The 16066-nt window shown below is 43.1% G+C and overlaps 1 protein-coding gene across 1 annotated transcript in view; it reads right to left on the bottom strand.

The window, feature by feature from the left end:
- Window positions 1–4812: 4812 nt before the first annotated feature.
- Window positions 4813–16066, bottom strand: part of Itih6 (inter-alpha-trypsin inhibitor heavy chain family member 6) — a 30486-nt gene continuing 19232 nt past the window's right edge. The window contains 9 exon segments of the mRNA XM_031380360.1: window positions 4813–5024; window positions 6252–6629; window positions 8484–8597; window positions 8818–8853; window positions 9996–10088; window positions 11839–12004; window positions 12006–13879; window positions 14328–14499; window positions 15982–16060. Of these exon segments, the coding sequence (XP_031236220.1) occupies window positions 4813–5024; window positions 6252–6629; window positions 8484–8597; window positions 8818–8853; window positions 9996–10088; window positions 11839–12004; window positions 12006–13879; window positions 14328–14499; window positions 15982–16060 (3124 nt within the window).

Below are 16066 nucleotides of genomic sequence, written 5' to 3'. Positions count from 1 at the left end.
GAGCTCAGGGTAGAGAAGGTGGAAAGAGTGTAAGAGCCAGAGGGGATGGAGGACACCAGGAGAACAAGGCCCTCTGAATCAACATGAGCAAAGCTCATATGAACTCACAGAAACTGAAGCAGCAAGTACAGGGCCTGCATGGGTCTGTACCAGGTCCTCTGCATATATATTATAGCTTTCAGTTTAGTGTTTTAATGAGACTCTTGAGTGTGTGAACAAATGGGTCTCTGATTCTTTTGTCTTATTTAGGGTTATTTTCCTTCTTTTGGGCTGCTTGGTCTAATTTCAATGTGATGTTTTTGTCTTATTATAGTTTATTTTGTTATGTTTTGTTGTTATCTCATAGAAGCATGTTCTTTTCTGATGGAGGCAGAAATGGAGTGGATTCAGATGGAAGGAGATGTGGGGAGGAACTGGGAAGGGAAACTGTAACCAGGATATGTTGTATGAGAAAAGACCTCTTGGTAGATTTTTTTTCCTTTGATGAGTATGTAGTGTCCTTCTCTACTTTTTTCTGATGACTTTTGGTTTGAGTTCTATTTTGTTAGATATCAAGTGACTACACCGCCTTAGTTTTGAGCACATTTGCTTGTAATATCTTTTTCCAACCCTTATCTATCCTTGATGTTAAGGCGTGTTTCTTATATACAACAGGATGGATTCTCATTTTCACACCCATTCTATGAATCTGTGTCCTTTTATTGAAAAATTGAGACCATTGATGTTGAAAGCTGCTAATGATTGATGATTCTCATTATTTGTTATTGTTGGTGGTGGTAATGGTAGTGATGGTGATGAAGATGATGTATGTGTGTATTTCTCATATTTTGACTTTGCTGATCTGATATTATTTATTTCCTGTATTTTCTTGGATATAGTTAACCCCTTTAGCCTGGAGTTTACCTTCTAGTACCTTCTATAAGGCTGGATTTGTATAGAGATCTTGCATAAATTAAATTTTCATCATGGAATGTTTACTTGGTCTCTTTCTCTTGCCTTGAAGCTTTTAATATTCTTTCTTTGCTGTGGATATTTATTGCTTTGATTATTAAGTGTTGAGGGGACTTTCTTTTCTGGTCCAATCTATTTGGTGTTCTGTATGCTTCTTGTACATTGATAGGCATTTCCTTCTTTAGATTAGGAAATTTTTCTTCTATGAGAACATTTTCTGTGACTTTGACCCTTGCTTCTTCTCCTTCCTATTCTATACTTATTATTCTTAGGTTTGGTCTTCTTATACTGCCCCAGTTCCTGAATATTTTGTGCCAGGAGTTTTTTAGATTTAACATTTTCTTTGATAGATGAATCCAATTCTACTATAGTATTTTCAGTATTCTCATTAAAGAGACTAATGGAAGAGATTTTCTCTTTCATCTCTTGTATTCTGTTGGTGAACTTGCTTCCGTAGTTCCTGTTTGAATTCCTAAATTTTTCATTTTCAAAATTCTTTCAGTTTGAGTTTTTGTTATTGATTCTATTTCTAATTCCAGTTCTTGATCATTTGTATTGATTCCCTTCTACCATTTGTGTTGTCCTGGATTTTTAAAAAGAGAATTTATTCATTTCTTCTTTAAGGACCTCTATCTCATGCATAAAGGCTGTTTTAAGGTGATTTTTCTTGTGCTTTAGCCATGTTGGAATATTCAGGATCTGCTATGGTAAGGCTACTGGGTTCTAGTAGAGACACTTTATCCTGGCTGTTATTGTGTTTTTATTCTGGCATCTAGGCATTTGGGATTGGGAAGATTGTATTCCTAGGTGCTGATATCTGGTCTTATCTTTGTTGGGTAGGTGTTTTGCTCCTTGTTTTCTGTTTTCTTTGTGGTTCTTAGAAGACTATTGTGGCTGTGTGTTGCCCTAGGAAAAATTTCTGGGGTCTTGATGTATGTGGGCACTGGGGGTTCTGGGATAGATGTGTTTCTGGGTATTGGGACCTGATACTTAGTAACATGAATGGGGTGGTGGTGGGTATGGGAGGCTTCATAAGAGGAAGGAAAGCAGGGTGTTCCACAGGATCTGCTTAGTCCCCTGGGAATGAAGGCAGAGAGTGAGGAGAGGCCACAGCAGAAGGTCTGCTACAGACCTGGGAATGAGACTGGGGGAGGGGATTAGACTTAGAGGAGTGGAGAAAGAAGTGAAGATCTGCAATTAAACTGCTTGTTTCTCCTTTTGGTTTCCCAGGGAGTGCCTGCTAGAATTGTAGGCTGGGACAAATCAATGAATTTGAAGATGATCTGTGTGATCCTCTGGAGATGGGTATAGGCAGGTAAGGGAGGCCGCATCAGGTTTTCTGCTACAAAGCTAGGGATGAGACTGGGAATTGCACTTGGAGAAACAAATGGAGAGGTGAAAATCTACAATTAGGTTACCTGTTTCCCTAGCCAGAAAGTGTCTCTTAGTTTTTAACCTTCCTAACTGTGTCTGTAGCACAGTATTTGTAAAGACCAGTTCTATACAGTTCTATGTCTGTATGTGCATCCCTTGTCATTGACTCTATTCCCTAGAGTATATATGCCAATTTTCATGTGTCCCAATGCCAGTTTACCTTGGCAAATGTGTATCCCAGTGTTTACTTTTCCCAATGTTTGTCAGTCTCTGTATCCTTGTATCTTGGTGGTATCTTATAATACCTTGTCTATATACCTCAGTGTTTATTTTTTCTAGTATTGGTACTTTGCTTTGTCTCTAAGATTAGTTTTTCATATGCTTCAGTTTTTGTGCCTGTCCTTTGTGTTCCAGTATCTTAGGTTCTGTGTGCTCCTTTGTCTTTGTATACCAGAATCTCTGTGTACCAGTATTTGGTTACTATTGCCTCTGTACTTCTGTGCATCTGACAGCTGCCATAGACCTTATATGTATGTGTTAAATATTTGTTCATGCCAGTGTGTCTGTGTTTTAGTAACTATGTGTGTTTTCCTTTGGCTGCATGAATTATAATATCTATATGACAAACACTTGAGTTATGTCTACATAATTCAGTTTCCCAAGATTTATGTAAATGTTTCTGTGTCCTGGCGTGTGTGGTCTCTACGGTATGTTGTGATCTAGTAAGTGTATGTCCTTGATTTTCAGTAAGTCTATGAGAGTATTTCCAACTATGCCATAAATTCTATCAGTCTCTGTGTTTCAATACCAACCTAGCCATATCTCTAGGTATTCCCATTTGACACTGTGTTCCTTACTTCTGACCTTGTCTCCATGTGCCATAGCTGTATATTTAAATGCCCATGTATCCTTACTCTTGAATGTACCTGAGATTCAGCATTTCCCAAGCTTCTTTCCTAGTATCTGTGTCTTCCTGTCTCTGCGTGCCTATGAAGCTCTGTGTCTCACTACCTGCTGTGGATGTAGTGAGTTGCTGTGTTTTGAGTGCTCATGTGTGGGTGTGTCTCCTTTGATGTGTATCACTTAGTTTTTGGGTATTACTAATTACTGACCAGTGCTTTTTTTACATGTCTGTCAATTTTTTTATATCTATAGTTCTTCATATGTATTTGAGTCTTTGTGCATCCCTGAATCTGTATACCTAGAATCTTTACATGGCCTTGAGTGTTTGCATGCTTCCTAGTGGCTAGACAAGGTGACTTGGTACCCACCAGCCTCTGTGTTCCACTTTCAATTTGTTCATATTTCTGCATGACCCTAAGTCTTTGTGTATATTAGATACCCTGTGATCTAGCATATGTGTCCCTGGATTCTTGTGTCACTGTCTCCCTGGGTTCCTTTGTTCCAGACACTGTGTATGCTCACGGTTTGCATAGGCTGCCATTCATGTGCCTACGAAGCGTCCCTGAGCCTGTGCATCTCCAGAACTTCCTTTCTCATGTCTAAACTTCTGTTCTGCTGTTTTTCCTCTCTTACATCTATTGCTCCCACATCTTTCTCAATGTTTCTGTGTGATTATTTATAATATTGAAACTGTACTCTCATAGTCCCCGAGTCTTTGTCTTGGGTTCCACACGACATTCCTGTTTTGTGAGTTTACTTGAGTATTTCTCTGCATCTGTTTTGTTTTACTTCATCGTCTTCAGCTTCATGTCTTTGCCTCTCTATTTTGTCTGGAGTCTGGAGCCATACTTTTAAGTCATTGAACCACTACATTTACATCTTTAGGTTGAAATCACTATTCAACCCAATCTCATCCTTTCATTTGTAGCCATTATTTGTTGATCTCTGTGACATATAGATGTCTTTGGGTATATTCTGATTGACCCTTGAGGGGTCAGGGAATGCCTTCTAGGGGAGGTGATAACTAAGACTCGAAAGATGAAGAGAGTTTACCTAGATAAACTCAAAAGAGGCATGCCCCACATAGAAGGATGAATACATACAGAATTCCAGCGATGGCTAAGATCATAGCTTATTAGGGAAATTCCAAGGCAGAACCGGTCACTCAGTGAGGTTGAATTTTAAGAACGATAGTCAGTGAACTACGAAAAGACAAGATAAAGTTGGGAAGGGGATGTTGAGTGGGGGGGGAGTGGAGGATTGTGGGAGGAATAGAAGGAGGAATAGGGGGCTTGATATGATCAAAATACACTGGATACATGTATGAAATTCTCAATGAATTAAAAGAAAGTCACTTCCAGGGGTCATGCAAATTTGGAAGGAACAGAGACTATGAACAAGGTAAAAAGAATACTAAAGCTTTTAGGGCCAAAGTTCTGCTCAGCTTAGTGTATCTTTGTGTATCCTGGTATATTTGCCCCTTAGCACATGCATATACATCCTTTATGTACACCAACATGTACCCAGGCCTGTGCCATGGTTCACTCCATGTCATAATCTCTGCATCTCCAGGTTCAGGAGCCATTACATAACATAGGCAAGGTAAGGCTGACCCAGCAGCTGTTCCACATGAGAGCGCTTCACCAGCCAGCATGAAGTCCAGCGGGGAGGCAGCCTTGGTGACTCCTTTAGCAGCCTCTTGCCTAGTACCACTGGCACGTCCAGGCCGTGGTGCTTCTGTAAATAAGACCCAGTAGGTCCTGTTACCAGCCGGATGTCTGTATGTTGAAACTGCCCTGAGGGAGAGAAGATGTAGCACCAATTAGAGCTCTAGGGAGGCCTGTGAGCAGGGAATCTAGGAGGAAAGTGGCAGAATTAGGGTGTCAGGCCTACCTACAGGAGGGGAGAGCATGAACAAGCCAGACGGAATAGGAGTGTGGCATGGAGTGGAGAGTCAAGATAGCAGAGATAAAGAGAGCAGCTGAACTTGGAGAAAACAGGAAGATACAGGGGAAGAAATGGTTCAAGGAGCCACGGGGAGGTGAAGATAGCTGTCCACCCTACTATCACTGCTGTTGGGGTCTTCTGATTTATAGTCTCGGCACCTACAGTCCATGTTCGCAGGAGCCTAACAATTCAGATGGTGCTTTAAAAAACACTAAGGCCTTGCTGTGTCTTTCCTCTGTTTAGAACTTTTCACGACTCCTCTGGTGCCTGTGAGAGAATGTCAAATTCCTCACCTTGACATTCAGCTTGATCATGCTAGCTGTAGCTCCTGCTATCGCCAATGCCTTTCCTGTACACTCTTGCTTAGCCTGACACATGTAATGCCCTCCCTCTTCTCAGAGGTCTTCCTTTTTGTTGTTGTTTTTAATTTTTATTAAATGTATTTATTCACTTTACATCCCAATATCAGCCCCCTTTCTCCTCTCAGTACCCCCTCATACAGATCCTCCCCTTATTCCTCCTACCTCTTCTCCTTAGAGAAGGGGGAGCTCCCCTCTAAGTATCAGCACCACTACTCCCCCCACACACATCAAGTCGCTGCAGGACTAGGCACATGCATCCTTCCCCATTGAGGCTGGGAAAATATTCCCACCCTGAGTCACTCTAGCTTTCTGTGCAGCTCTCTGCCTTGCAGTCACCTCTCCCTGTAAGCACACTTCTGTCTGGCTCTGTCTTTTTCCCTGTCAAGTTGGGAGCCCACTATACTTTCATCCTAAAGGCTTCTGGGCTGGGAAGAAGGAAGACTCAGAGGTTATGATCACTTGCTCTCCTTGCTGAGGTCTGGAGTTCGTTTGGCAGTACCCACATGAGCTTATGAGGTTCTTTAACTCTAGTTTCAAGGAACCTGAGGACCTCTTTTTGGCCTCCAGGGCTACCCAGAATACATGTGGTGCACAAACACACACACAGACAAAACATTCATAAGTACACAAAAATAAGAAGAAAGAAAGGAAAAAGAAAAGAGGTTTCTGTTAGGGCTGGTACCCCTGGTTTCTCTCTGCCTCAGAAGCACTTACCCATCAAGCCACAGGCTGAGGGGCTGAGGCCTGAGCCATTGGCCACATAGAACCCCAAATGGGGTAGCTGTAGTGTGCTGGGGTGTCTGTACTGGTGACGAAGGATGAGGAAGTTGAGGTGGGTCCCAAGGCGGAGGGTGAGATGGGCTGCAGAAGCCACATGGAGCTCCAGCTGGGGCTTCTTCACCAGGGCAGGTTGGTTCCAGGGTAAGCTCAAGGTGCTCTCACCTTGCACAGATATAGAACTTCGATTTATTGTAATGGTGTAGGACCAGGGTTTATCTGAAGTTATTGTGATGATATGGAAGTATGTCCGGGTCTGGTCCTTATGACCTGGTCTTGATGGTGCTCCAAGCAACTGCCCACTCACATGCAGCCCTGTATGGAGGGAATGCAGACCTAGAGCACAAGATTTCACTACAATGCGCCCATGGTAACCTAAAGCACAGGCAAGTTTGAGGTCTCAGGGTCCAAATGACATCATTCAGACTTGTGTTTAGAATGTTAGCTCTTATGTCGAAATGCTTTCATCATGGTCCACTCTGAGCTGTGTATAAGGGGGGGATGTAGTATGTGCACATGCTTACCCTCATGTGGTTATTTGCATGTATGCATGAATGTTTGCCCACTGCTGTACAAATTTGGTTATATTTTGATGAGTATCTCTGGGAATATCAGTGCTCTACATGTTTGAAGAAGATGGCATGTTTCAATTTGCATTTTTGATTGTATGACTATGTATGTCTGGTTGTTTGTGGGATATGCCAACATGTATAAAGTGTCAGTATGCATACATCTAGATGCATGTTAGTGCGTGTTGGGTGACTACTTCTATGCACTAGTGTATTTCATGTGTCTGATGGGACAGAGAATATGTGCTGTCTTTCTGTATTTGATTCCTGGGGATTGGGACGAATCTGGAAGCATCAGAGCTTCTATGTCTGAATTGTTGATGTGTATGGGTTGCTGTGTGGTACATATTTGCATATATCTATCTATATGTATAGATAGATATATAGATATATATGTATATATATGTTTTTCGAGACAGGGTTTCTCTGTGTAGCCCTGGCTGTCCTGGAACTCACTCTGTAGACCAAGGTGGCCTCGAACTCAGAAATCTTCTTGTCTCTGTCTCCCAAGTGCTGGGATTAAAGGTGTGTGCCACCACTGCCCGGCTCATATTTGCATATTTATGAGTATACAGAATGTCAAAATAATTTACCAGATGTCCTGGATATATCTATGACTATCTTGGTGGCTTTATGAGTGTGCTTCTTTTCACTTTTAAACTTAATCAATTGCCAGGCGGTGGTGGCGCACACCTTTAATCCCAGCACTTAGGAGGCAGAGGCAGGCGGATTTCTCAAAAAAAAAAATTAATCAATTAATTAACTAATTTTTTTTTTTCTGGTTTTTCGAGACAAGGTTTCTCTGAGTAGCCCTGGCTGTCCTGGAACTCACTCTGTAGACCAGGCTGGCCTCGAACTCAGAAATCCTCCTGCCTCTGTCTCCCAAGTGCTGGGACTAAAGGTGTGTGCCACCACAGCCCGGCTCAATTAACTAATTTTTGAGACAGCATCTTACTATGTAGCTCTGGCTGTTCTGGTACTTACTATGTAGACCAAGCTGGCTCTTAATTCACAGAGAATTCTCCTGCTTCTGCTTCCTGTGTGCTTGGATTAAAGGAGTACACTACTATGCCTGGGTTTAGATTTATTTTGTTATTTATGTGTACTTATTTATATATTGTTTATGTATGCTTTTACTGTATATATGTATGTGTATCATATGCGTGCCTGGCACCCATCGAGGTCAGAAGAGGGTATTAGATCTCCTGGAACTGGAGTTACAGATGTCTGTGAGTCATGTGTTTGTTTTCATATGCATTCTTGTATATTACAGGATACTATATATAGTTATATATTTTATGTTATAAAGTATATAAATACATGGAGAATATATTATAATATACTTATATGAGATATAGTATATACACATTATAACATATACATATACTACATGTATGTATATACATACTCTAGAAACCCTGAGGCCTCCCAGAACTGTAAACCAACACAAACTCTCTTTATAAGGTACTTCCTCAGATATGTCATTATTTTATACACTCTACTGTAAGATACATAAATAAAGTGCTAAATGTCTAGGGTTGTTGACATGAGAACACTCAGCTGTGGTCTTGTGTTGAAATGGAGTCCTTGGGGTTCTCACCTGCCTTAGGGTCCTCTATGAGCTTCAGGAGGTCCCCTGGGCGCCCATCCAATGTGAAGCAGATCTTCTCATCTGAGTGAGGAATGTGAATCACAAAGTGGGGATCCCCATCCACTGTAAGACAGGAGATGAAACTATGATGTTATGAGTCTTGAAGAAATGGTAGAAAGGAGAAGAGGGGAATGTAGAAGGCCATGTCTACTTTCTAAGAGTGAGGAGGAAGGAGGAGGAGAAGGTAATGGAGAAGGGGAGAGGGGAAGAGAGGAAGGGAAGGAGGGAGAGAGAGTACCCAGTGTCGGTCCCAGTGCACAAGGGGTAGGGGCGAATGGATTACCAGAGGATGAGAAGGTGAAGATGCCTGGCCATGTGCCTGCAAAGGATTGAGGACATGAACTGATAAGGAACTGATCTAACACATCCCCAACAACCCTGTGACCCTCCAGGTTCTGGGTCTTAGGTAGGAACCAAATCACTGAGCTCAGTATTTAAATCTTTTCTGAAATTTATTTCTCCGGTTTTTTTATTTATGCTTTTTTTTCCAATTTGCTGTTGTTTGTTCTTTGATCCAGGGTCTCAATATATAGCCCAGGCTAGATTTGAACTCCCAAGACTCCTTCCCTCAAACTCTAGAGTGTTGGGATCACACACAACCATCGCACTTGCCCCTGAACTGGTGCTTGCCGTGACTGCCTGCTTGTTGTTTGCTTCTTCCTGTTTTTATTGCCATTTGGAATGTTTTCCTCTTATTTACTTCTTTCTTACTCAAGTCAATTTCTAGTCATCCTTCAAGGCCAGATCAACTGATGGGTTGATGGATTATTAGACAGCAATGTTCTAAGACTCCCCCCACCACCATTTGTCTTGCTCTGTCTTGCTGAGTGATGCCTCTCACTGTTTTGAGATTCTGCAGCATTAAGGAGAGTCTCAGGAGATGCAGCCACTCAAGCAGACCAGAATCCAGAATTTTGAGATGAATAAACCTCTCTTCTTTATAAATTACCCACGTTGCCGCAGTTTGTTACATTAGGAGAATGTGGAGGAAGGAAATGGGTGCTGTCTTTTTTTTTTAATTGAAAAAAATCAAGTTTTGATTATGTTTTCTCCTTTCAATTCCTCCAAGAACCTTTTCATCTCCCTACACACCTGACTTTATGTTCTCTCTCTTCCTTACAAGTAAAGAAAAAAAAACCCCCACAAAAACACAAGAAAGAGAAAATTGTAAAAATGAAAATAAAAACCAAACAAGAGACCAGTAAGATTAAAAAAAAACTGTCTAGACAAAATGATATGAGACCAAAAGTCTACAAAAACACTATAGAACTCATCCTGTGTTGGCTAACATAAGCATCGGACCTGCCCTAATGCTTGGCTGATATACTCCCTGAGACTGCATTGAGAATACTGATTCTCCAATAAGTGTTATTCTAAATTGCTCCCACACTGTCGATGAGAGTTCCAGATGCCTCTGAGTAGAAACAAGGGCTTAGAGGAGTCTTAGAGCCCCTTGTTTACCTTTTACCAGCTCCTTAGAACTTTCCTCAGAATCCATGTCATTTTCAGCAACTCCCAGGATTCTCTCAGAAGTGCCATCCCAGTGTGAACTTCCTGCCAAACACAAAGAAATCAAATTAATCCTTCCCATGCCTGGGTCAAAGAGACCCAGACGGGTGATATCACTGTGTAGCCCAAGCTTGCCTCCAACTACTGACTCTAATGCTGCAGTCTCCCACATGCCAGGATTCTATGTGATCTCCATGTCTGCTCCTTCTTTCCTTCCAAATGGAAGAGTTCCCAGTGGCTATCCAAACTGACCTGCTTACGTCTATATTCGTCGCGGCCTTTTTCAAGTTCAGATTCAAATTTCTTTCTCACAACACCTATACATTCATCTGCTCACTCACTCATTCATTCATCCAGGCTCTGCTTAGGCATCGGGATATGATAGTGAGAAAGACAGATGGGGTTTCTCACCTGGAGAAATAGAATAGTCATGATTATCAAAAGTGGTGGGTGCTATAGAAAATAAAACTTGGACTGATCAAGGGTGTCATACATGGCTGAAGTGGTCTGTGGAGGAGGGTGGGCAAGGAAGCTGGTCTGAGAGCCAAGGCACAGGCTGAAGAGAAAGGAGTGGGGAGGGAATGAGGACTATAGGAAAGGTCAGGCCAGGTGAGCATCAAGGAGAAGCAATAGACAGAAGTACTTGAGTGTTGATTGAGGAGGGCCCAGTGGGAGGAGTGAGGGAGAAATCCCAGTCTAGAGTTCAGAGGATGTATGCGAATGTGGGAGAAGGTGAAGTCAGTTACGGTATGGGCATACAGAGCTCACCATGCAGAACCTTGCAGGCCATAAAGAAGACCTTGAACTTTATTCTAGGAGTGATGGGTAATTCCAGAGGAGCACTATGGAGGAAAGGGGCATGAGCTTGTTTGTCACAAACAAGGAGACTCATGAGGAGGCAGATAAGATGGTAGTGTTTGTCTGATTTGTAAAGGTGGCAGTTAAGATCATGGGAAGTCAGTGGATTTGGGAAATAGATTAGAAATACAAGCACCAGTATGCAGAGATGGATTGGATATTGGGGGAAGTGAGGGACAAGATATGCCAAAGATTTCTGCCTAAAATCATGTCCCTGTGAATTATTGCTGCCCTTAACCCTTTCTAGCTCTGTGCTATAAAGTAACCCAAGAGAGTCCCCTTCTTTCAAGATAGCAGTCTAGTGGGGTGGCAGAAACTCATTTCTTTGAGGGAGCCAGAATATCTGGGTTTTAGTCTCTGACTAGCTGTGTGACATTAAACAAGTTGTTTCACTTCTCTGTGCTTCTGTTTCCCTGTGTACAAAATGCATATGACAATAGTTTTTCATGGGATATTAAATGCTGGATTAGACACATGAAATGAAGAGAACTACCTGTACATAGGGAAAGTGCTTAATAGTTTATAGGAAATGTACTGGGAATTACCATTATTGTCAATAAAATTTACTAAGTGGGGCTGTTCACAGAGCACAGAACAAGAAGAAGACCTGCCTTACCTAGTGATGCTCCAATTTATACTACCACATTCTTTCCGTGCTTGGGAGTCAGCAACTATTCTCTTTTTTAATGAGACAAATGTCAACTCTAGTTGGGCCACTTTGCTTTTGTTTGGCCTTTCCAGTCTTATTTGCCAAGGCCTCTAATTCTGTGCCTAGGTACAGAGGTCTAGACATGTTAACTAGTCCAAAGTCCCAAAGCAACCAAGGAAGCTTCTGGAGCATTATAAGAGTCCTTACATTCTTCATCTACTCTCAGCTCCTCCTCTCTCCATGTGCACCTTCCCCACTCTGGCCTGGCCTTTTGCCAGCAACACTCACCATCTTTGTCAGGAGTGAGGAAGGTATAGAAGACTGGTGGGTTCAAGGACTCCACGAACTTGGACTCTTCCACTGATTCTGACAGCAGCTGGAGCTTCTCTGGGAGGAGGTGAAGACTGATGGCTTCCGGGAGAGTGCTGGAAGGCAGCAAGATTAGGACCTGGTTTAGGGGAGCTGTCTTCCAGCATAGGAGCAGAGCTGTTGGGTAGGGCCATAATTGGAATCCCTGGTAGAGATGGTCCCAGAACTTGCCTGGTGCTCTTGGGTCCTAGCAGCAGATCTTGCTGATGCCAGCGTCTTGCAGTGGACAGCAAAGAGGACAGAGTAGGGGTAAAGGGAGAAGGGAGAGGTTCCCCAGGAATAGAGGTAGCCACAGTGCTTCTGGGACTTGTGGAACTAGAGAGTGTATTTGAGAATGTGCTGAGGCTCTGAGGAACTAGTGGCCTGGGTCTGGCAGGCAGTGGGATTTGTGTGCTATAGGGAGTTGGTGTTCTGGACTTGGAAAGTAGTAGGTTAGGAGAAGTCTGGTGAGATGAGACACTAGGTTTATTAGATGAAGAGATTTTAAAAGACTTGGGTAAGACATTCCTTGGTTTAGAGTGTGGTAAGTTTGGGGAAGTCTTGGGAGCAAGATCTTTGGCGCTGAGGGGTAATGGGTGTTTGGGTATCTGAAATGTGGAGATAGATTTAGGCTGTGGCAGGCTTTGGAGTGACTGTGATGTAGGTTCCTGTGATACAGGTTGAAGGTATGATGGGGTATATGGTGTAGGGTGGGCATCTGTTGAAGCAGGGAGTTTGAAAGGAGTAAATGGATTAAAATGTTCCATGGTGCCACTTTTGGGCTGGGCAGTGCTCACAGGATTCAATGGCAGGATATGTGTCCCAGAATTAACCAGTGATGTGATGCCAGGATTCTGGTGTGTTGAAGTACTGGGCTTCTGAGGCAACTGGTCATTAGAATTTGAAGGCACATGGGCAAGAGGTTTCATCTTCAAAGTTGGCAGTTCCAAGGTGCTAGAATCTTGGGCTGGAATTTGGGGATTTGATTGTACTGAAGTCGTTAGGCTATTAGACCACTGACCCAGTGTCCCTAGCTCCTTGGAACTGGTAATAGTTGAGGTTGGTTTTGTGGGTCTTGATTTGGAAGAGACCTTGAGCACTGAGGCTGGCTGAGCTGTGCCTGCTCCTAGTCCAAGACTGTTGCTGGATGAGGGTGTGATTGTGCTTGTTTTGGCTGTAGTGGATGCCTGGGTCATGGCTTCCTCATCGGTCTTCTCGAGGTGCACCACAACCAGTGAAGTCAGAGCTGTGACAAAGTTGTATTCAAGGGATAGATTGAGGGCTTTGGCAGCCAGCAAACCGCGAGTTGTGGTGTCCCTGGCTTGGAATCGTGCCTTCAGCAGCTCACCAATAGTGACATAGGCCCACAGGCGGCGGATAAAGTGGGCCACATTGAGGGCAGGTTTCCCTGGGCAACCAAAGGCCTTCTGGCTGCTGTTGGTGGCTTCTTCACTATGGTGGGCCACAAAAAGATGACCATTTTGGCCACGGGCTGCCAAGTGGATACCCAGTTCCTGCTCACCTGGCTGTACCTTGCCAGCCACTACCAGCTCTGAGCCACGAAAATAGTTAGGGAAATGGGCCCTAGAGGAGGCCCCAACCAAACCACCCAGGTAGTCTAACTGCACATCTGCTAAGAGAGGTCTGGAAATCTCCGCATAGAGACCCTCTAGTTGCAGGGCTGCATCAGCATCCTCATATATGCGTCTTGCTTCTCCCTGGTTCTCCAGGGACAATCGACGCAGCAGTGAGAAGTCAGCATCATCTCCAAAGGCCAAGGTGAAAAGAGATACCCTGTGGGCCAGTGCCTGACGGATGTTTGAAAGGATCACATTGGGAGTTGTCTCACCGGCTGTGGGCTCCCCATCTGTCAGGAACATGATAAGAGGAATCTGCCCCACACCACGGCCCTTTCCAGGCTCCTGGTTGCTATGGTTCAGCACTGAAGCAGCTGCCAGCAGAGCTGCATTGATGTCCGTCCCTAATCGGGGAGCAGACTGTGAGACCATGTTCTCAGGCCATTTCTTATCCCCATTAGAGACACACTCCCAGGCTCATCCTTCCCACGTTATCTTTTCTCACGCTGTGCTGTTCCCACTGCTTATCCATCCTAACTCCTTCACTCTTGCCCTGGCTCACATGACCTGATAGTGGGGCCCATATGTCCTTGTTTTTCTAATCACTCCCTGTTTCAGACCATTCTTTCCCAGGGTGTGGGGAGGTGGGGGAAAGAAGGAAGGCAGGATTGTTTCATTCTCTAGTTAGATGACAGCCACCCAAAGACAGAACCAGAGCCTTTCTTGCTACAGGGGAAAAGATGGCTTAGGTGACAGAGGCAGTAGATCTGGGAAACTGAGTGATTATTTGAAACAGGGTTGAACAAAAGTCAGAACCAGGGCAAATGCTCAGAAATAAAATCTAACACTTACAGCCATCCGCTTCCATGCGACTCACATAGTTTTTGGCACTATGGATATTCTGGACAGTGGCCTGGATTGAGCCTTCAGCTTTCCAGATGTTAACTGTGTCAGAAAAGGTAATGATGTTGAAAGAGTCACTGGCTTGCAGATCACTAAGGATCGTATCCATGGCCTTTTTAGTCTGTGGTAAAAGGGTAAAGGAGATAAGACAAAACGGAGCTCCATGAACTTGAAAGGCTCTTTCTACAAAACATTTTAGGTATTTTAACCCTTTTGACCTCTCCTTTCTTTGACTTGAGGGTGTCAGGGCCAAATGTTTGTTCAGCTTTATGGTAGGCCTAGAAGTTTACTGTTCAATAGAGAAAAAAAAGCAGTTTTTACCTTGCAAAAGTCACATTTCAAATGATTAATGACCACATGTGACCAGAGGCTATTGTATTAATGTAGAATTTCTTATCATCAAGAAATTTCCAACGGAGCCACATATGATGATGCATGCCTGCAAACAGCACTCAGGAGGTTGAAGCTGAAGGGCTGTGAGTTCTAAGACAGCCTGTGATACATAGACTGCCCAAGAGAATGAACCAAATAAAGAATCCACTACAACAGCTTCACTCTTGAAGTTTCTGGTTCTGTTCTTCCCAGGGCTCCTTGGTCTATATGGTCAGTGGTCTCTGACTGTGTGATCCTGGGTTGAATGATTTTAATCCCTTCAAGCTAGATAAGCCGATGATTTTGGAGCTGTACACCTAGCTGCCCAGTTTCCACTTGCTTAATTTCCACTTAGATCTGTTGCTGATTCTCACCTCCCTCTGTTTCCTCCAGGGTTACTTTCTCGATAGCCCCTGGATAATCCAGATTCTATTTTAACTTCATAACTTGGCTCTTGTGCCCTTTAGAAAGCACACCATTTCTCCTTTATTTATTCACATCTTCAATGGTCTTTCACGTGATCATTCTCTAGACAGCACTTTCTTGGGTTAACTGCATTCATTCATCTCATCCAGACAGTCTTCACTCCAGATTGTTCATTAACACTCTGATATGGAATATATTCACTCTCCAACCACATATCAAATACTCTAAGAACAAGACTCAGAATGCTTCCTCTTCTCTTTTTTTCCCCACGACAATATTTAACATGGAGTTTCCATAGCAAGTAGAGTCCAGTATAAGGTACCATTTATGGGACACTTCAATGTTTCAGACATCATTGAATACTTAAGCTGTATTAGCTCATACAGGTGTTAAAGAAGCATACTGGGAAAAGTACTAATCCCTATTTCTAGGTAAGGGCACAGAGCCTCAATAAGGTAGAAAGAGTCATGGCTCTGGCAATATAGCTCAGTTACTACAGAGTTTCTTTAGCATCCATGAAGCCCTATATTCAGTCTATAGCACCATATAAACTGGGCATCCTTATTCATATCTAGAATTCCAATACTCAGAAGGTAAAGGCAAGAGGGTCAAAACTTCAAGGTCATCTTCACCTATATAGTGAGACTGAGGCCATCCTGGGTTATTATGTGAAAACTTCTTTGAGAAAAAAGGCAGGAGGCATTTCAAAAATAAAATAAAATAAAATAAAAAGCACTAACATTTTACAAAATCTAAAGGGGAGAGAGCTATGGATTTCAGAGGCAGCAAGCAAAGTCCTTGTTACCTGTTGCAACTTAGTTCCAAACATGGAGCCGCTCACGTCAATAACAAACACCACATTCTTCTCTACTGGCTGGAGGCCTCTGGGG

The sequence above is a fragment of the Mastomys coucha genome, chromosome X (genome assembly GCF_008632895.1).
Source record: "Mastomys coucha isolate ucsf_1 chromosome X, UCSF_Mcou_1, whole genome shotgun sequence".
Lineage (NCBI taxonomy): Eukaryota > Metazoa > Chordata > Mammalia > Rodentia > Muridae > Mastomys > Mastomys coucha.
Note: the sequence above shows the minus strand (reverse complement) of the source record. Positions and strands in the feature narration are given on the sequence as shown.